The sequence below is a fragment of the Aquarana catesbeiana genome, linkage group LG03 (assembly GCF_042186555.1).
Source record: "Aquarana catesbeiana isolate 2022-GZ linkage group LG03, ASM4218655v1, whole genome shotgun sequence".
Lineage (NCBI taxonomy): Eukaryota > Metazoa > Chordata > Amphibia > Anura > Ranidae > Aquarana > Aquarana catesbeiana.
The window spans coordinates 123,632,434-123,653,734 of NC_133326.1; the positions used below are offsets into that span (position 1 = coordinate 123,632,434).

The following is a 21,301-nucleotide window of genomic DNA, read 5'->3' on the forward strand; positions in this document are numbered from 1 at the left end:
TTTTGTGCGTTTCCACTTCAGTGGACTGCCCCATGTTTGAAAAACCTAGAATAGAAAAGGAATCTCAGACTCTTTTCCAAAACTGCGGCACCATGCGATTTGGTGTGCATGAAAAAATGGTGCGTTTGCAGATGCGTGGGGGGTGCCAGTAACAATTAACGCTTTTCAATGGTGATTGATAAGCGGTATGATCATCTGTTTACAGCCCACTACATCTGCGTCTGTTCAGGTCCATTTTTTCGAATACAACAAGACTGCGTCCTTTTCAGTTTAGACAGATCTGACTAGATGGAAACGAATGCCGCCTGGTTATGCCTGTTCCATTTATGTTTGTTTTTTAGGCAAGAAATGTTTATTTTTTATACGTCTGTCACCTCTGATTGGTTTCTGCAACAACAAAAAAAAGGATACAAAAACTGGTGTCATTCCTATTCAAGTTCTTAGGGCCAAAAACAAGCAAGTGAAGCCTGAAGTGACATTACACTCGGGATTTTGGATGTTGAGCATTTTGAAGCTTCAATGTGTGAATAGGGCCTAGTGTAGGGTTGTCACCTGTCTGGGATTGACTCATGTCCGCGTTTCAGGCGGACTGAACCTTGGACACAATATTCTCACAGGAATGTGTCTCAGAACAGGGCCTGGCAGGAGGGTGAGGGGGCATTATGCACGCCGCATTACTATTTTCTTTGGAGTGCCCAAAAAGGTGCCCCAGGTCTGTTTATTAAAAAATTGCTGTGCCCACTAAAGTGTTTCGGGTTTGACTTGAAGAAAAAGTGGCAACCCTTAGCCTAGTGTGAGGAAGGACATTGTGAAGCAAACAGCACCGTCACCAGAACAGAGAGCAGGAGGAGCAAAGCTGACTGGACCCTTCACTCACTGAGGGTGTAGTTTTTTTCTCCACAAAACTGGAGTTACACTTTATTTTGACATGGCCTGTCCATTCTCATTTCGCACACTAGAGGGAGTCATAGCGCTATAATCATCCACTTCCAGATGGTGGTACTACACAGAGCACGCATCTAAGGCGTGGCCTCTGGTCAGCACAAGCCTGCATGGAGAGGACTACATTCCCCGCTTTGCCTTGCGCCAGGACAGCTAATAAGACTGAAGAGGCGGGGATAGCGTGGGCGCGTCACCCGTCTCCGGGGTGACACCGGACTTCGGGGTCCCGCCTCTCCTTCTCTATTGGCGAGCGAGTGGAAGGAAAGGTGACGTCATCGGTAGAGTCCCCCGTACCGGCATCCTATTGGTGTTCTGCGGTCCCGGCGGGCCGGCGGTGGCTCCTGTTCCCAGGGAGGAAAGTGTGAAGATGGCGAAGACGTACGACTACCTGTTCAAACTGCTGCTGATCGGGGACAGTGGGGTGGGGAAGACGTGTCTGCTCTTCAGGTTCAGCGAGGACGCCTTCAACACCACCTTCATCTCCACCATCGGTGAGTGCCATGGCCACACCCACCGCTCACTTCCTCCATCCATCCATTGCTGTGCTGCTCCCCGGGTCCAATATACCGGCTCTGCCCAGTCACAACCTGCTCTCCTTCCCTGCTACTACTCTCCAGGCTTCATAGAGCCCAGAGCGGGCGGTATAGAGTGTGCAGAGCCCAGAGGGGGGCGGTATAGAGCGTGCAGAGCCCAGAGCGGGCGGTATAGAGCGTGCAGAGCCCAGAGGGGGCGGTATAGAGCGTGCAGAGCCCAGAGGGGGCGGTATAGAGCGTGCAGAGCCCAGAGGGGGCGGTATAGAGCGTGCAGAGCCCAGAGGGGGCGGTATAGAGCGTGCAGAGCCCAGAGGGGGCGGTATAGAGCGTGCAGAGCCCAGAGGGGGCGGTATAGAGCGTGCAGAGCCCAGAGGGGGCGGTATAGAGCGTGCAGAGCCCAGAGGGGGCGGTATAGAGCGTGCGGTATAGAGCGTGCAGAGCCCAGAGGGAGCGGTATAGAGCATGCAGAGCCCAGAGAGGGCGGTATAGAGCGTGCAGAGCCCAGAGCGGGCGGTATAGAGCGTGCAGAGCCCAGAGGGGGCGGTATAGAGCGTGCAGAGCCCAGAGGGGGCGGTATAGAGCGTGCAGAGCCCAGAGGGGGCGGTATAGAGCGTGCAGAGCCCAGAGGGGGCGGTATAGAGCGTGCAGAGCCCAGAGGGGGCGGTATAGAGCGTGCAGAGCCCAGAGGGGGCGGTATAGAGCGTGCAGAGCCCAGAGGGGGCGGTATAGAGCGTGCAGAGCCCAGAGGGGGCGGTATAGAGCGTGCAGAGCCCAGAGGGGGCGGTATAGAGCGTGCAGAGCCCAGAGGGGGCGGTATAGAGCGTGCAGAGCCCAGAGGGGGCGGTATAGAGCGTGCAGAGCCCAGAGGGGGGCGGTATAGAGCGTGCAGAGCCCAGAGGGGGGCGGTATAGAGCGTGCAGAGCCCAGAGGGGGGCGGTATAGAGCGTGCAGAGCCCAGAGGGGGGCGGTATAGAGCGTGCAGAGCCCAGAGGGGGGCGGTATAGAGCGTGCAGAGCCCAGAGGGGGGCGGTATAGAGCGTGCAGAGCCCAGAGGGGGGCGGTATAGAGCGTGCAGAGCCCAGAGGGGGGCGGTATAGAGCGTGCAGAGCCCAGAGGGGGGCGGTATAGAGCGTGCAGAGCCCAGAGGGGGGCGGTATAGAGCGTGCAGAGCCCAGAGGGGGGCGGTATAGAGCGTGCAGAGCCCAGAGTGGGCAAGGGGGAATCATCCATACGTGTCTATGTATGTTTTTTGCATGGCCAGTATATAATATATTAGTTCTGTTTGAAAATCTGCAAAACAGTCTAACTTTTTTTTTTTTTTTTTCTTTAAATAAAGATCTGAGTCTGATATTTACCAGATTCACCCTTTTAATAGTGTATACAGTATATCTCTCCTCTAATAGTGTATACAGTATATCTCTCCTCTAATAGTGTATACAGTATATCTCTCCTCTAATAGTGTATACAGTATATCTCTCCTCTAATAGTGTATACAGTATATCTCTCCTCTAATAGTGTATACAGGGGGTCCCCTAATTACAAACATCCGACTTACAAACGGAAGGAGACAACAAGAATTGAGAGGAAATCTACCCCTAGGAAGGGAAGTTCACTCCTGTAAGAGCTATTATGGGGAAAATGGGTCTCCACTGAGGCTTTATCACCAATCCTTGTTTCCACAACAACCCAAAATTTTCAAAATCCAATTGTCATTGGGACAGAAAGTGAGGTGAAATCTTCTGAACAGGGGCACAAACAGCAAAACAGATGTAACAGGGGTGATAACCCTTCCCTATGTTATCTAAAAAGCTTAAAAATCGTTTTTTTTTTGGCTGGAGCTACACTTAAAAATGTACCTGTTCCGACTAGCAAACAGATTCAACTTAAAGCGCAGTTCCACACAAAAATGGAACTTCCGCTTTTCGGAACCCTCTCCCCCTCCGGTGTCACATTTGGCACCTTTCAGGGGGGAGGGGGTTGCCGATACCTGTCTAAGACAGGTATTTGCACCCACTTCCGGCATAGACTCCCATGGGAGTCTACGCCTCTTCCCGTCCCCACCGCGCTGTCTCCTGGGAAACACACAGCTCCCAGGAGAGAGCGGGGACCACTTGGGACGCGTAGCGCGACTCGCGCATGCGCAGTAAGGAACCGGGAAGTGAAGCCGCAACACTTCACTTCCTGATTCCCTCACCTAGGATGGCGGCGGCAGCTGCCGAGAACCGAGCGGGTTCTCGACGTCGCCTGCCGACATCGCTGGACCCTGGGACAGGTAAGTGGCCATGTATTAAAAGTCAGCAGCTGCAGTATTTGTAGCTGCTGGCTTTTAATAAATATATATTTATATTTTTTGGCGGTGTGGGTGGACCCCCGCTTTAAGAACAAACCTACAGACCCTATCTTGTTTGTAACCCGGGGACCCCCTGTATCTCCTCTAATGGTATATACAGTATATCTCCTCTGTTATTCTCAGAGTGGATTAGATATTTTGCTCCCTAACTATATAGTTGGTTATTTATATTTACCACTGCAGAGAGATATTTAAGAATAGATTGCCTTTTTTTTTTTTTTTTTTAAACTTTACGTATTAACTAAATTATACACCACACTTTTTGTTTCTATTAATAACCTTAAAAAAAAAAAAAAAAATCGCCCAATTAATCGCTTATGAAAATAATCATTAGTTATAGCCCTATAGGGAACGTAGATTGTTCAGCATGATTGTCAAGTGTATGGCACATCAAGTGATTTTTTTCAAACTTCAGATCCGAGTATAAATCTATCAGATACGATTGTATATAAAATCAGTCCGTCTATGATCACCGTCAGATCTGCCTTCACCTATGTAGTGTATGGCTGGCCATAGATGATTCCACCACGAGGGGGGGGGGGGGTGTTTGTTGTGCGCACAGGCAGCCTTATTGGCTGTCTGGCAGAACACGATTGGTGCTAGAGGCTATGGCCGCCAGCAATGATCGCATGCATAAATAAAAAAAAAATTACGACATGCTGATTGTACCGAAGTTGATTGATGGATTGGTAAAATCAGCCTGCTCATAGATGGTTTGAATCTCAGCTGGTCCCTGCTGAACCGACCGAGATTCGATCCATGTATGGTCGGCTTATGGGTCTGTCTGCATACAGACTCAAATGACTTGTTTAGGTTTGTCCTCATATTGCATGGTGTTCTAATGGTGGTTGCATGCTTCCAGAAAGATTGATCTTTTCCGATAGGAATAATTCATCCATAATTGACAACCCATGCGATTGAATTGTCACACACTGGGAAATGGATTTTGATTGTAGTCAGTGCTTCAACACCCACCCACACACCCTGGCATCCCAACAGAACGCCGGGGGGGGGGATTGGCAATCATGTGATCACTATCACAGTGGTCATCTGATTGGATGCTACCGCTCTTTAGTTGGCACTAAGCGCTGGCTTTGGCAGCTCTCTCTGCTGGTATTGTGCCCTGAGCGTGATCTCAATTGACCAATACTGTATGGTTGCGTGATAATGGTCAGTAGGACCTATGGGGTCAATCTGCCTAGCGAGAACTCGGAGTTCAATAGAAACATGCCGGGGGAGGGGGCAGCTATCCCCCTTTTTCCTTTTTTTTTTTTTTTTTTTTTTTTTTTTTTTTTTCCCTTTTTTCTCTCTGATGTCCTGTTTGCTGTCTTGGTTATAGGAGTCCCTATAGATCAGGGATATGCAATTAGCGGACCTCCAGCTGTTGCAAAACTACAAGTCCCCATCATTCCTCTGCCTCTGGGTGTCATGCTTGAGGCTGTCAGAGTCTTGCTATGCCTCATAGGACTTGTAGTTCTGCAACAGCTGGAGGTCCGCTAATTGCATATCTCTGCTATAGATCATGGCATCCCAATAATATCCAATCAAGGATCCATTCTTTGTATGTGTTTTTTACTTGGTGAAGATCACGAGTGGGGGAGGGGAATCTATACAGCTGCCAAAAAACAAAAAAAAAAACAAAAAAAACAGCCAGCGATGTTTATCAACAGCATTGCTCAGCGCTGAAAGATAGATAAAAGGAAACCTTGTATCTTCTGTTCCTTTAGAGATCAAAGGGAAGAACTTTGGTCTGTAAATGAGGTCAGTTTAACCACTTAAAGACTAAGCCTTTTATTGACACTTGTTGTTTAAATCAGTATTTTTTGCTAGAAAATGGCTTGGAAGCCCCAAACGTTTTATATCCTCTTCTTTTTTTTTTTTTTTTTTTTTTAGCAGAAACCCTAGAGAATAAAATGGTTGTTGTTGCAATATTTTATATCGCACTGTATTTGCGCAGCGGTCTTTCAAATGCAATTTTTTTTGGGGGGGAAATACACTTCAGTGAATTTAAAAAATTAAACACTAAAGTTAAGCTAATTTTTTTGTATAATGTGAAAGATGATGTTACGCCGAGAATCGTGAGAGAATCGTAGTCTTTATTCTAAGGAAAGAGAGTATGTATGTATGTATGTATGTGTGTAAATATAGTACATATTTTATTCCAAATAAATACTAAAACTTCAAATTATATACAAACCATAGATATACCTATGCACCACTAAAAGGAGTGAGATACTCACCTTTCCTCCAATGGCCTTGTCGGCACCTTCTCCTGTGTGCCGATCTTTGGCTGCCTTCATTGGCCGGGACAAGATGATGTTAGCCAATCATTCCGGCACACAGACTGACCTGGTGTTGTAAGCTGAGCTGCTCATGCACAGCTCAGTTTACAGTGCCAGAGAAGACAGCAAGCAGACAGGTAGGGGCATTTTATTGCGGAAGAGACATTGCATCTCTCTTCTGCTATAAAGAGCTTGCCTTCTCGCTGTTTGTTATAGTGGAACTACAGTTCCATGTTAAGGGATTGACTTTGATACCTCTTGGTATGAACCACCTCCTTATATATCCCTTAATAATGTACATGTGTCACGCTGTAACAGCAACCCTCATTGGCTTACATAGTTATGCTGGCCATTTATTTATATGAATTCAATCAGTAGAGCAGAGAAGGACAACTCCCCGACACATTTCACTGTCTGCTTCTTCAAGAGGATAGAATGTGGGTATAGCTTAGGAGTATAGGTAAAATATCAAGTACAACTGACCCCCAATTATACCACTTTCATGCATCAATGACATTGTCACATGTATCATAATGCCTCATAGTACCCAAAGGCTAAAAACCTTCCTTGCTCACCTTCAAGCAGAGGTCTGCCCACTGCTGCGAAAATCAATAAGCCAGCAGCCGCACATACTGCAGCTGCTGACTTTTAATAATGGGACACTTACCTGTCCTGGAGTCCTGCGATGTCGGCACCGCAGCTGATGTTTCCATCAGCTGTCAGGTGCATGCTGCCTCCAATGCGAGGAAGGGAACCTGGCAGTGAAGCCTTAAGGCTTCACGCCAAGAAGCCTACTGCGCATTCGTGAGGCTCCGCTCTTCTCTCCTACTGGCCCGGCGGGGACGGAGGAGGGAGCCCGGGCGGTGACGTCAATAACGCGCGGCTGAGGGACCCGCAAGTGGGAATAGGATACCTGTATTAGACCGGTATCCTCTCCCCCCCCCCCCCCCCCCCCCCCCCGAAAGGTGCCAAATGTGGCACCGAAGGGGGGGGGGGGGGGAGTACACTGAGTGGAAGTTCAAATTTTGAGTGGTACTCTGCTTTAAAGTGGTTCCAAAGGCTGAAGGTTTTTATGCCTGAAGATAAAAAACCTGTGTGAAGCAGCGTTAAAACCCCCCCCCCCCCCCCCCCCCAATACTCACATGAATTCCCTCTTGATTTAGCGATATGCACGAGTGTCTTGGCTTTCTCTGAAAGGGAGCGGAGCTGCGCAGGGGGGGAGCTGTGATGTGAGAGGGGGAGCGGAGCTGTGGGGAGAGGGGACTGTGATGTGAGAGGGGGAGCGGAGCTGTGGGGAGAGGGGGAGCGGAGCTGTGGGGAGAGGGGACTGTGATGTGAGAGGGGGAGCGGAGCTGTGGGGAGAGGGGACTGTGATGTGAGAGGGGGAGCGGAGCTGTGGGGAGAGGGGACTGTGATGTGAGAGGGGGAGAGGGGACTGTGATGTGAAAGGAGGAGCGGAGCTGCGGGGAGAGGGGACTGTGATGTGAGAGGGGGAGCGGAGCTGCGGGGAGAGGGGACTGTGATGTGAGAGGGGGAGCGGAGCTGCGGGGAGAGGGGACTGTGATGTGAGAGGGGGAGCGGAGCTGCGGGGAGAGGGGACTGTGATGTGAGAGGGGGAGCGGAGCTGCGGGGAGAGGGGACTGTGATGTGAGAGGGGGAGCGGAGCTGCGGGGAGAGGGGACTGTGATGTGAGAGGGGGAGCGGAGCTGTGGGGAGAGGGGACTGTGATGTGAGAGGGGGAGCGGAGCTGCGGGGAGAGGGGACTGTGATGTGAGAGGGGACTGTGATGTGGGAGCGGAGCTGCGGGGTGGCACTGATGTGGAAAGGGGGGGCAGAGTTGCGAGGAGGCTGTCATATGGGGGGAGGGGGTCTGTGATGTGAAAGGGGGGCAGGGGACACTGCTCTGAAGGGGGGGTTGTGATGTTTAGGGGGAATGAGGACACTGATGTAAGAACAAGATTGTGATATAAGAGGAGGGGGCTGTAATGTGAAGGATCTCAGTCATTGCACAAACATGCAGTGCAGACCTCTGCTGGAAGAAAATTTCACCGATTGGACCTCCATGAATTTTTATTCAATAGTCCTGATGTAGGGAGACACAACTCTAGGCTCTGCATGTAAGAGTGACTCCATAAGATGCTGCAAGAGAAAGGAGCCACCCTGAAACAGGAAAATTGGGGTAGTGGTCATGGCACCAGCTTAAACTGGAACAAGACAAGGATTAAAAGTTTAAAAAAAAAAAAAAAAAAAAAAGCTGCGTACTCAGGAAGTGATTAAATCAGCTGCTGAAAGTGCTTAAAACTGTGTGCTTAATATCACTTTAAGGGCCCATTTCACATAGTAGCTCTTTTTGTACACAGGAACATTGTTACTGCTGTATTTTTGTCATTGCCATGTATTGCAATGCTGCTTACACACAGGTAGACACATCAGTTCTTCTGCACAGTAAGGTAATGCTAAATGGGAGCTGTGAAACAAGTTATGAGACAATCGACAGAATTAAGCCCCCTACTACTTTTATTGTGCTTCTGTTTTTGGAGGGAAAATTTGTCTCCTCTTCTTAATAGATCTGTCTTTGTTGTCTGCACAGGGGTCGCAGATGGACAGAAAAACTGTTGCATAGACTTTGCCAAATGAGAAGCAGATTTGCATCTGATTTTGTTGCTAATTTGTTGAATGTCCCCCATTGTGTGCTGCAGTGCTCTGTAGAAAATGTGCATTGTGTTTGAGCTTTGCAATGCCATTCAAGGAATTGCAGTATGCATACATATCGCATTGTAATACTGTGTGGTATAGAGCCGTGGTACTGCAGCCATCAAGTATGTTTTTGTTAGGAGGCTGATGTGAAGGGCAGAGCAGCAGCTCTAAATTTCTCAGAATGCCAAGGTATCGGCTAAACTCCTGGGGGGGGGGGGGGCTCCCACAGTGCAAGGGTAAATGCTTGCTACAGCCGAACTAATATTCGCAATACTTATCTCTGCTTTAATGGTCCGATGCCTGCGTGTCTTGATTGACCAGGGTGGACGTGCATGCGTAGGAGTTCAGTCATCCCGGCACATAAGCAATGGTCTGGCAGTATAAACTGAGCTGTGCATATACAGCTCATTTATACATTTTAAAGAAGATTATGAGTAGGCAGGTAGGTTTATTTTATTGCAGAAATGACATTGCAATAACAAGTCTGCCTTCTTGCATATAATTTTTTTTTTTTTTTTTGACTTCATTAGGGGTAGAGGAAAAAGCTGTAATTGCCTCTTTTCCCTCCAGCGGGCTTTAATCATACCATGCAACTAGTCCCCCAAAACTTCTTCTCTAAAGCAGCTGGGGGTCACACTGTAATACTGATGAAGTAAAGTGGGAGGGCGTGACCATCCAAGTGTAGGTTTATTAAAAGATAGGGTTAAAATAACTTGCACTCACATGTTGCTAAAAAGTAAGCACATCATCCCAACCAAGGGCTTCATGATAGATCTCTGCTGGAAGGATCACAGAATGCAGAGTTCGCCAGGGAAACGGCCTGGCTTAGTATGCGGGGAACGGCCTGGCTTAGTATGCGGGGAACGGCCTGACTTAGTACGCTTAGTTCTGAGTTTGCTGGGGGGGGGGGGCGCCAGCAACGGCCTGGCTTAGTAAGCGGAGTTTGCTCGGGGGGGCAACGGCCTGGCTTAGTAAGCGGAGTTTGCTCGGGGGGGCAACGGCCTGGCTTAGTAAGCGGAGTTTGCTCGGGGGGGCAACGGCCTGGCTTAGTAAGCGGAGTTTGCCGGGTGGGTTTGTTGGCATCGCCCTGGCTTAGTGGTGGAGATCTCCGTGCAGGCCTATGTAAACGACCCCATAAGGCAGATTACTCTACTCCAAGACTTAGGCTTAGTTCACACTGACATTAAGAGCAGGCGGCGTGTGACAGCCATGAAAAACGCCCCTCAAACGCCCATGCACAAGATAAAATAGACCGCACATTGTGCTGTTCAACTAAGCCTTAGCGTTGCGTCACTTCAAAATTGAAGCCTCATGTTGAGTCAGGAGTCGTTTGAAGTCTTTAAACGTCTCCCATTCAAGTCTATGTAAACGCTGTGCAAACACTCTGGCATTGTCAGCGCGGTATGGGTGTGGTTGCGGCACGTTAAAATTAGTCACTTTCCATTGTTTTAATGCTCTTAAAACTCTACAAAACCACGCATAGGGTGTTTAGGGGGCGTTTAACACTTATAAAATGCCCCATTCTAACGCTCATTGACGCCTGTCTGACGCCCATACTAATGCTATAGGAGCGTTTGTTGAGCGTCAGTAATTTAGTCGAGTTTGAACAAGCCCTTAAAGCGGTTGTAAACCCTTACAATCCACTTTTGACTACAGGTAAGCCTATAATAAGGCTTACCTGTACTGTAGCTACCATAGATATATCCTGCACGGTTTGAGAGATCCCCTGTATAGGCATGTGCCAACATCATCGGCACATGCTCACTGAAGCGATGGTACTTTCGTGCCATTGCTTCAGCTAGTGTGCCGTTGCCGGCGGCTCATGCGCGGGATTGAACGTCATCGCGGCTCTGGCCAATCACAGCACTGGAGCCCGCGATACCCGGAAGTAATTCCGGGAGCTATGTCACCGGCTGGAGCTGTGTACTGGGACCACAGCGGGGGCTTCGCTCCTAAGGTGAGTATTTCATAATGAACTAGTATGCTATGCATACTAGCTCATTATGCCTTTGTCTTGCAAGTGGGTTTACAACCACTTTAAGATGTTATTAAGCCTTAATGTTAAAAATGAACATCACGTTGCAGCACTTACATGCATATTTGTTTGGTAATCCATGTTGTTTACAGTCCCTCTAATTCAGTACAGGCATTTTTGCAGAGACTCTGCTGCGTCTATGGAGCCACCCGAATGGCATCTAGCCGCTCTGTGCACAAACAGGCTGTATCTAAATGGTGCCTATGACTGCCCACCTCTTATGGGTAGGGATGGGCTTTATGTTCGGGTCGAACATTGGCCATTTGCCGAATAGCGAACAATTTGGGGTGTTCGCAGCAAATTCGAAAGCTGCGGAACACCCTTTAAAAGTCTTTGGGAGAAATTAAAAGTGCTAATTTTAAAGGCTTATATGCAAGTTATTGTCATAAGAAGTGTTTGGGGACCTGGGTCCTGTCCCAGGGGACATGGATCAATGCAAAAAAAAGTTTTAAAAATGGCAGTTTTTTCGGGAGCTGTGATTTTAATAATGCTTAAAGTAAAACAATAAAAGTGTAATATCCCTTTAAATTTCCTACCTGGGGGGTGTCTATAGTATGCCTGTAAAGTGGCGCATGTTTCCCGTGTTTAGAACAGTCCGAGTGCAAAATGACATTTCTAAAGGAAAAAGTAATTTAAAACTAATATCGCTAGTGCCGGCTATAATGAATTGTCAGTCCGGCAATACACATAAAAGTTCATTGATAAAAACTGCATGGAATTTCCCCACAGGGGAACCCCGAACCAAAATAAAAAAAAAAAAAAAAAAAAAAAATACATGAGGCCCTTCAGGTCTGGTATGGATATTAAGGGGAACCCTGCACCAAAATTAAAAAAAAAAAAATGGCCTGGGGGTCCTCCTCAAAATCCATACCAGACCTGATTTTAAGGGAAACCCCGTGCCAAAATTAAAAAAAAAAAAAAAAAAAAAAAAATGGCGTGGGGTCCCACCAAAAATCCATACCAGACCCTTATCCAAGCACGCAACTTGGCAGGCCGCAGGAAAAGAGGGGGGGACCCGTTTACGTAAACTGGGTGACCCCGCACCCCTCTGACAACACGGGGAAAGCCATAGGGAAGTCCCCGTGCATCAGAGGGGGTGGGGTCACCGGGTGGCCCCACCCTCCATTATATAAGAGCTGTCACCTCGACCGAAGCGTCACACAGCGGAAGACTCCCACTGAGGCGGATCCTGTGGAGGACAAAGCGGAGAAGAAGCCGGAGGAAGATGCCGGACGAGAAGATCGGAGAAAGAAGCGGGGGAAGAAGATGGAAGATCAGAAGAAAGAAGATGGAAGAAGAAGAAATAAAGGCATTGTCAAAAACCGTCTCTCGTCTTTAACATTTTGGACACCTTTTTTTGTGAAATGGTAGGGGTACATTTGTACGCCATTACCAATTCACACAGAGGGAGGGGGGATCTGGGGGTCCCCTTGTCTGGTATGAATTTTGAGGGGGACCCCACACCCTTTTTTTTTTTTCTTCCAATTTTAGTTCGGGGTTCCCCTGTGGGGAAATTCCATGCCGTTTTTATCAATGAACTTTTATGTGTATTGCCGGACCGACAATTCATTATAGATTATAGCCGGCGCTAGCGATAGTAGTTTTAAATGACTTTTTCCTTTTAGAAATGTCATTTTGCACTTGGACTGTTCTAAACACGGGAAACATGCACCACTTTACAGGCATACTATAGACACCCCCCAGGTAGGAAATTTAAAGGGATATTACACTTTTATTGTTTTACTTTAAGCATTATTAAAATCACTGCTCCCGAGAAAATGTCCGTTTTTAAAACTTTTTTTTTTTTGCATCGATACATGTCCCCTGGGGCAGGACCCAGGTCCCCAAACAGTTTTTATGACAATAACTTGCATATAAGCCTTTAAAATGAGCACTTTTGATTTTTCATGTTCGTGTCCCATAGACTTTAACGGTGTTCGCGTGTTCGAACAAAGTTTTTTTGCCTGTTCGCATGTGCTGGATGCGAACCGAACGGGGGTGGGGGGTGTTTGGCTCATCCCTACTTATGGGTGACACTTTAGGACCAGCGTGCTTCTGCGCCCCCCTTCTCCCTTTTTTTTTTTTTCCCCTTATGTTGGTAGCATTCAGTTGGTTTCTGTCTTAGACCAAAATGGTGTCATGAATCTCAGGAGCCTTCATTGGCATTTTTTATCTAGAGGAGGGGCTTTCTCAGCTAAGCACACCCTCCTGCATGCATGCCTGAGCTAAGGGCAGATGGATTCTAGAAAGTAAATGAAACATGAATCATATGCCCTTACTGAAGGTGGCCACAGCTAGAAATACTGGGGTGGTGCTTTTTCAAATAGATTTTTCAACCAATTAAAACATGGGGGCATGGATGGATTGGCGAGTTTGCTTTAATAAAAATGAATTGATTCACGTTTTCAGTGTTTGGTGCTCAGATACAGTGACTTTCTGCTAGGTATATGTCTCTCTGTACATATTTAACTGTAAGTTGCCCATATCCTCATGATAAAACGGTATGTATTAAGCAGCATGCCCTATTGCTAGACTTCCAAAATTGTAATACGTTTTTATAATTGCTCAGAACATGAAAAAAACAGTGCTTTCTATTTCAGCTAAATGTTTCCAGTTTCTATTTATTATGGAACCCTCTGTGGTCCGATCTGTCCAGATTCATTGTCATACGTTTCCTGCAGTTTCCAGTGCAGACAACAGTATGGGTGCGAGTAACTTCAATGTTTACAACACGTTCTATGCATGGATTCCAATGCCGTTCCTGTTACATTTGGAGTGTGTTGACGTGCAGTTTGCCATCAAGTGCAAAGTACATGAAGTCATGATAGTGCATATCACAAACACACATTCTGCTTTGTGGCCATGCAGACTTTGGCTCTTCTTTCTGAAAAGGTTTTTATTAGGTCCCTTGATTTTTCAGCAGTGCAGTTAGAAAAGTGTGGTGTCAGCATTTAGCTTAATAAAAACTGGACAAGAACAAGATTTCCACACTATTGTATTAATCGCCTATGTGACCAACATGTATACTCGTTTAGACAGGACTCGAGTCCTGCAGGAACGCATGGGAACGTCATTCCTGTACTTTCTACAGCAGAAACGACGTTCCCTTTGCGCTGTGGCTGCAGCGGGCCGACCCTGGGAGGCTCCCATCCCTCCTCTTGTGTAAAATATAATGTCCCTGTCAGTTGCAGAGTGTAGTGTGTGTGGTACTGCAGCAAGGGTTAATTAATAGATCATTGGGCACTTGCCGAGCTCACGCTGTTCTCCGCCGGATTGTCGGACTCAGACTGACTGATACGGTTCTATACTGCCAGACAGCTTTGAACACAGAGGGAGTGGCGTCTGTAGTCCCACCCACCCCGCCAGGCAGCACTGAGCATACCGGGAGCTCAGCCCATAGTCCCACCCACCACTCTAGCAGTGGGCGAGACTACGGGCACCGCTCTCGCTGTGTTCAATGCTGCCTGGCGGTATAGAACCGTGTCCGTCCGAGCCTGACAATCCGGCGGAGAACAGCGTGAGCTCGGCGAGTGCACAATGATCTATTAACCTTTGCTGCAGTACTACACTTGCTGCACTCTGCCACTGAGGACATCATGTGTTTAGATTTTTGCATATTCCCATTGGCTTGCAGCACTTCCCACCTTGGGCACGGTGAGGCTGCAGGGATGGGCACGGTGAGGCTGCAGGGATGGGCACGGTGAGGCTGCACTGAACCATTATCGTACTTGTGGTGTGGTGTTTTTTTTTTTTTGTTAGTATAGCATACAGGTTAAATTATTTTGTTACATCTGTTCTATTAGTTTAATGCATGTGAATGTTGGAGGTGTCCTCATAAACTGTCACTTTATGATAAATGTTGCACTTTATTTGTTAAAAAAGGGTGTGTGTGTGTGTGTGTATGTGTGTGTGTGTGTGTGTGTATATATATATATAATATTCTCACACACATTATATAATTTATTTATTTATTTATTTTTTTTGAGGTGGGTATCTTGGGCGAGTCGCCACACTTTTTTTCCCCCAGGACTTGACCCCTGCTTTTAGGGCTGTACTGGCAGCTATTTCCAGCACAACTCCAATGCAATGACAAGGCAAAATACCTGGCTTCTAATGTTCACACTACAGCGTTGCTTTGGTGTGCAAGGAAAAAACAAATTCTGCTTGCAGTACTTTTTATTTTTTTTTTTTTACATTTTATTTATTAAGAAAGGTTCAGTGATACAGTAAATGTCTGTCACTGATGTGTGTATTGGTCCTAAACTTTCAGACGTGTACAAAATAGAGTACAATAAGAAAATACAAGGTACAAACCACGTGTACTAAACATTTTATCAATCAAAACAGACAGGTAGGAAGGGTCCGTATTGGGTCTTTGTTGAAACCCTTCAAGGTATGTTTAATGGGTGCCTTCCCCTGACACCAGGGGAGAGGGGGTTAAATAAAAAGAGCAGACTAAGTAAAGAGAGAAAAGGAAGAGGCATGGCTTCCAACCTGAGGAAGGGGAAGACCAAAAATAAGGGGGGGGGGGGGGAGAATAATAGGACAAGCATTCTCATCCTTTAATTTCATTGTTTCACATTTAAGTTAGGTGGTGCGGAGAATGAAGTACACAGGTCTTTAGAGTATATACAGGGCCTTTGCTGAACTGTGGAAATGAGGTTGTGATTTTTAATAAAACCAGTACAGAGGAAGTATAGACTGCCATTGCTGACCTTCCTTTTCGAAAATGACGATTTCATGACTGTCATGCAGATCCAATGGCTTCACACTTTCTGAATCAGTGACCTGGAATAAGTATGCAGACTGACTTTTTCTAACAGGGACGTTTGTTCCAGGTAGGTTTCTAAGAAAGTATTGAAGCCAAAGTCAGACAGGCAACTAGTATTTTCAGAGGGAGGTCAGCAGTAGCATTTTTTTTTTTTTTTCAGTGTATTCATAAAGTGCCGTAGAATATGTTGGAGCCTATATTATTTTTGGGACGCTTGCCTTTACATGCACATGAAATTTAAAGCAGAGTTCCACTCGTTTTTCAGTTTATTAAGTCAGCAGCTACAAAAAGTTTAGCTGCTGGCTTTTAATAAACAGACACTCACCTGTCCCACGTCCACCATTGCGGCCACCCCAAAGCCTCGCTCCTCTCTCTGCCGCAATTGCAAGTGTGGGCACCCGGCTGTAACAGCTTGCGGCCTCTTAGCCGGGTGCGCACTGCACATGCGCCAGTCACGCTGCGCTCTCCTAGTGGCCAAGCAATCTTCTCGGGGCCTGTGATGTGTCCCAGTAGATTGCAGACAGGGAGCAGCCACCTAGGGGAGGAGTCGTCATCGCCTAGGCTGCCAAGCGACAGGAGGAGGAAGTGGGAAGTACCTGTCAAAACCAAGAATCCCCCCCCCCCCCCCCCCCCCCAACAAAAAGACATGCCAAACGTGGCATGTAAGGGGGAGAGGAGTGCTTTAAAGCGGAAGTTCCACTTTTGGGTGGAACTCCGCTTTAATGGCATCCCAATCTTAGTCCGTAGGGTTCAATATTGAGGTGGCCCAACCTTTTCAGCTATAACAGCTTCAATTCTTTGGGGGAAGGCTGTCCTTAACCTCCCTGGCGGTATGATTATTTCGGATTTTGGGTACTGAAAGCGGTACAATTATTTTGCATGGAAATTTGGCGTTTTATATTGTTGGTCTGTAATTCTTAACAAAAACGCACCTTATCTGTCCACCAAGAGTCTAGTAGATATCCTGGGTATGATGAAGTTTGAAACACAAAAACATAAATTATAATAAAAAAAAAAATAATATAATATATAAAATTTCCCCACGATTCACTGTTGCTCAATTCTGCAAGTGTTCTAATTTACTATCTAAAGCCACTTTGACGTAAAGGGACACTAATCTGCAGTTTCCAGGCAGAAAGAACAGTGTGTGTGTGTGTGTGTGTGTGTGTGTGTATATATATTTATTGTGTGTGTATATATATCTCTGACCTTCTGTTAATATAGTGTATATCAGAAATAAATGTACTGTGTATTATTTTAGTCCTCGCTATCACTTATTGGCCAACTGTTTTTAAACCGGTTGCATTATGAGTATGTTGTCATCAAATACCACTCCAGTGGTACTAGTATTATTCGTTTAATAGATGTAACTCCACCTAGCTGACACACACTTAAGCCTCGTACACACGGTTTGATTGTCGTACGACTGAGCGTCTGATTTTTGTCTAGCATACGAACTATCCGCAAATTGTCATTCGACAAACATGAACGTAGTGACATACTACAAGAGTATAAAGAGGAAGTTCATTTCTCGAGCGCCACCCTTTGGGCCCATTTTGCTAATTTCATGTTTAGTGAGCGTTGATTTGCGACTTTCAGATCGTTCCTGATCTTCAATTGACAATTTGGGAGTAGGCAGTTACATAACCACTTCAGCCCCGGAATGATCTGCCCCCTTCCCGACCAGGCCATTTGTTGCGATACGGCACTGCGTCGCTTTAACTGACAATTGTGCGACGTTGTACCCAAACAAAATTTATGTCCGTCCCCCCCCCCCCCCCCCCCCCACAAATTTCTTTTGGTGGTATTTGATCACTCCTGTGGGGTTTTTTTTTTTTTTTTTTTTTTTTGCACTATAAACAAAAAAGGCGACAATTTTGGAAAAGACAATTTTTTTTTTTTTTTGTACTTTTGGCTGTAGTAAATACCCCCCCCCCCCCAAAACAACTTTCTTCATCAGTTTAGGCCGATTATATATTCTTCGACATATTTGGTAAAAAAATTGCAATAAGCGTATATTGATTGGTTTGCGCAAAAGTTATAGGGATATATTTATGTAATTTTATCTTTTTACTAGTAATGGCGGCGATCTGCAATTTTATCAGGGCTGCGACATTGCGGCGGACAGACTTTTTACACTATTTTGGGACCATTGACGTTTATTACAGCGATCAGAGCTAAAAATAGCCACTGATTACTGTATAAATAACACTGGCAGGAAGGGGTTAACACTAGGGGCGATCAAGGGGTTAACTGTGTTCCTAGGTGTGTTCTAACTGTAGGTGGATGGGACTGACTAGGGGAGGAGATCGATCGGTGTTCGTATTTGGTTTACACACACAGATCCTGGTTCTCGCTCTGTCATGCGCGATCGCAAGTGCCCGGCGGACATTGCGCCCGCCAGGCAAGCGCATCGGTTCCAGGTACACGTAGCGGGCACACGCCTGCTGTGACGTCTTAAGAAGCGGCGTACAGCTACGCCGATTTGCGCAGTCGTGCCAACCTGCCGCAGTATAACTGTGGCGGCTGGTCGGCTACCGGGTAAATACAATACAATGGAAAATTAACAAGGGACACAACATAGTTATATCCTTGATCTTAAAAATAAGATAATGGCGTTGTGGTAACTTCCCCCCCAAAAAATTAAACAACCACCATAATAATATTTATATCGCTACAAAACAAATGCATTTTAAAAATACGTTTGGTATAACTACATCAGTATCACCAGTAAAGCAGCTTTGTTATTATCCCATTAGGCCCCATTCACACTGGAGCGGTTTGCAGGCGCTATTGCGCTAATAATAGCGCCTGCAAACCGACCCGAAACAGCTGCTTTCTCTCCAGTGTGAAAGCGCCTATACCGCCGGCAAAGCGCCTCTGCAGAGGCGCATTGCGGTGGTTTTTAACCCTTACTTGGCCGCTAGCAGGGGGTAAAACCGCCCCAGCGAGCAGCCGAATACCGACGGTAAAGCGCCGCTTACAATAGCGGCGTTTTACCGCTGACGCTGCCCCAGTGTGAAAGTACATGTACACAGGGTCATTTCTAGGCAATTGAGTTTAGAAGCATTTTTTGGAAAGCAAAAAAATGCATTCAGGACGGATGTTCAGAGGCATTTGAAACGCCAAATGCTTGTAAACATGGTAACTCGTTTACTCGTTTTAGCTGTGTTTCGTTTTACAGGCTTTTTTTTTACTGAAAAAAAAAAAAAAGTTTTATTATCGGACAAGGCATATGTACAATTAAACATCAGATAATGAGGTATATGAGACATTGAGGTAACAGAAGTAGTTACATAGTGGTATATTGCTGGACATTAAAGTGGATGTAAACCTAATGTAATCCTTTCTAAACTACTGCCATAGGGGTTATCTATAAGGATATACATACCTCCTGCATGTATCTTTACCTGTCAAATGTCTCCCCTCTGTCTGTTATGAGACCCGTAAAAAAACTGCAGATTCTGTGGGTGGGTCTGTTGTCTGGAGCTCGGTGGGTGGAGTCGTGATGTCAGTGTCACAAAAAAAAAAAAACTGGGCTCAAATGATAGGAAATCTTATACTCTTGGCTATACTCTACATTATGACATCAAAAAACAACAACATTTCGGGTTTACATCCACTTTAAGAGGTCTGAAGTAAAATGAACAGAATACATTTTACAAGAGGGTTAATTGGTCATCACAGATTTTGTTGCTGTCGTTAACGGGCATTTTTAATGGAGATACAATTTTGACTAAAGAAAAAAAGCTTGCAAAACAGATGTTTTTAAATGTCGGTTACTATCTGTCAACTTAAATCGTTCAGGAGAGGTTTCAAAACGTCTCGTTTACATTAAGCCTTAAAGGTCAGTGGAAAAAATAAGTCATTCATTTAACCACTTGCCGACCAGCCACAGTATACATCCTGCGATAATGGTGCGGCGAGGCAGAACGGGGATCTGCCTGTGTAAACAAGGCAGATCCCTGTTCTGTCAGGGGACAACTCTGAGATCTGCTGTTCCTAGTGATCAGAAACGGCCATCTTTGTTGTCCTAGGCAGCCCAGCCCCCACACAGAACACACCCAGGGAACACAGTTAACCCCTTCCCTGCCAGTGTCATTTATACATTTATTAGTGCATTTTTTTTGTAGCACTGATCAATGTAGTAATGTCACTTGGGTCAGATTTGTCCGCCGCAACGTTGCAGTCCCGAAAAAAAGTCCCTAAATCTATCCCCTATTTTGTAGACAAATACATCCCTAAACTGATGAATACATTATTTATTTTTTTTTTTTCAAAATTGTTGGTCTTTTTTTTGTTTTATAGCACAAAAAATAAAAACCGCAGAAGGGATCAAATACCACAAAAAGAAAGCTCTATTTGTGGGAATAAAGAGACATCAGTTTTGTATGGGTACAGTGTCGCACGTTTGCACAATTGTCAGCTAAAATGACACAGTGCCGTATTGCAGAAAATGGCCTTGTCATTAAGGGGGTAAAACCTTCCAGGGCTGAAGTGGTTAATTGTAGTGTCTAAAAAAAAAAAAAAAAAAAAAAAAAAACTACTAGTGCTTTTCCTCCGATATGACTCGTCCATCAGAGATGAAAAACGCTCAGGAACCGGATACTGAAATAAATGACAGATGAACCCAACAGCCAAATAGTTTGTATGTCGGCCCCATAGAGAGAAACATGGAGATGGCAATGCTGGCCTCTTCTTCTGGAATGCTGGTTTTAAGGTGTCAGGTTTATCCACTTCAGTAAATTTGAGTGGCTGTCCTGTGACAAGCAGATAATGACTCTTCTTTCACTTTCACAATCTAAATACTTGTTCTAGATCATTGGGTCAGAAACAATTGAAACCAGCATGAAGAGCGTCAGCATTGGCAAGCCGTGTGTGTGTGTGTGTCTCTCGTGTCATTTATGGAGATTGAATCCAGAACTTCGTTGGACCGATTACAGTAATCCGTATTGAGGCGTGGGGTAGGGGAGGGGAAAATGCTGGATTTGGAACCTTCCTTTCAGGTGCCTGCATTCAGCACTTGCTGCCAGTATTTTAGACTCAGTGGTTCCTAAAGGCTAGACATGGTTTTTACCCTTTACCCTGCATTAACCAATTCCGGACTGCCCATCGCACATGTACTGCGGCGGGGCGGCCCGGTTGCAACATACTGTATGTTGTCCATACTCCTAGTCTGGGGCGCGCACGCTGCTGCCGGCAACCCGCTTTTGGTATGATTGGATACAGCGGGGCCGGCACCCATGATCGTTCTCGGGAATGACAGAACGGTGGTCTGCCTATGTAAACAAGGCAGGCTCTTTGTGTCAGCATCCCCCTCAGTTAAAAAGCACTCCCAGGGAACACATTTAACACTTTGATTGCCCCTGATGTTAACCCCTTCCCTGCCGGTGTCATTTGTACTGTGACAGTGCCTTTTATTTTTTTTTTTTTTTTTTTTTTTTTTAGCACTGCTCACTGTATTGGTGTCACTGGTCCCCAAAAAGTGTCAGTGTTCAATTTGTCAGCCGCAGCCTTGGTAAAAAAAATTCTGATTGCCACCATTACTAGTAAAAAAGTCCTAAATCTATCCCATAGTTTGTAGATGCAATAACTTTTGCGCAAACCAATCAATATACGCTAATTGGGTTTTTTTTTTTTTTAACAAAAATATTTAGCAGAATACAAATTGGCCTAAACTAATGAAGAACA

The 21,301-nt window shown here is 45.9% G+C and overlaps 1 protein-coding gene across 1 annotated transcript in view; it reads left to right on the forward strand.

Moving 5' to 3' along the window:
- Nucleotides 1–1,179: 1,179 nt before the first annotated feature.
- Nucleotides 1,180–21,301, forward strand: part of RAB8B (RAB8B, member RAS oncogene family) — a 62,222-nt gene continuing 42,100 nt past the window's right edge. The window contains exon 1 of the mRNA XM_073619145.1: nt 1,180–1,433. Coding sequence (XP_073475246.1) covers nt 1,310–1,433 — 124 coding nt within the window. The 5' untranslated portion in view covers nt 1,180–1,309. The remainder of the gene's footprint in view (nt 1,434–21,301) is intronic.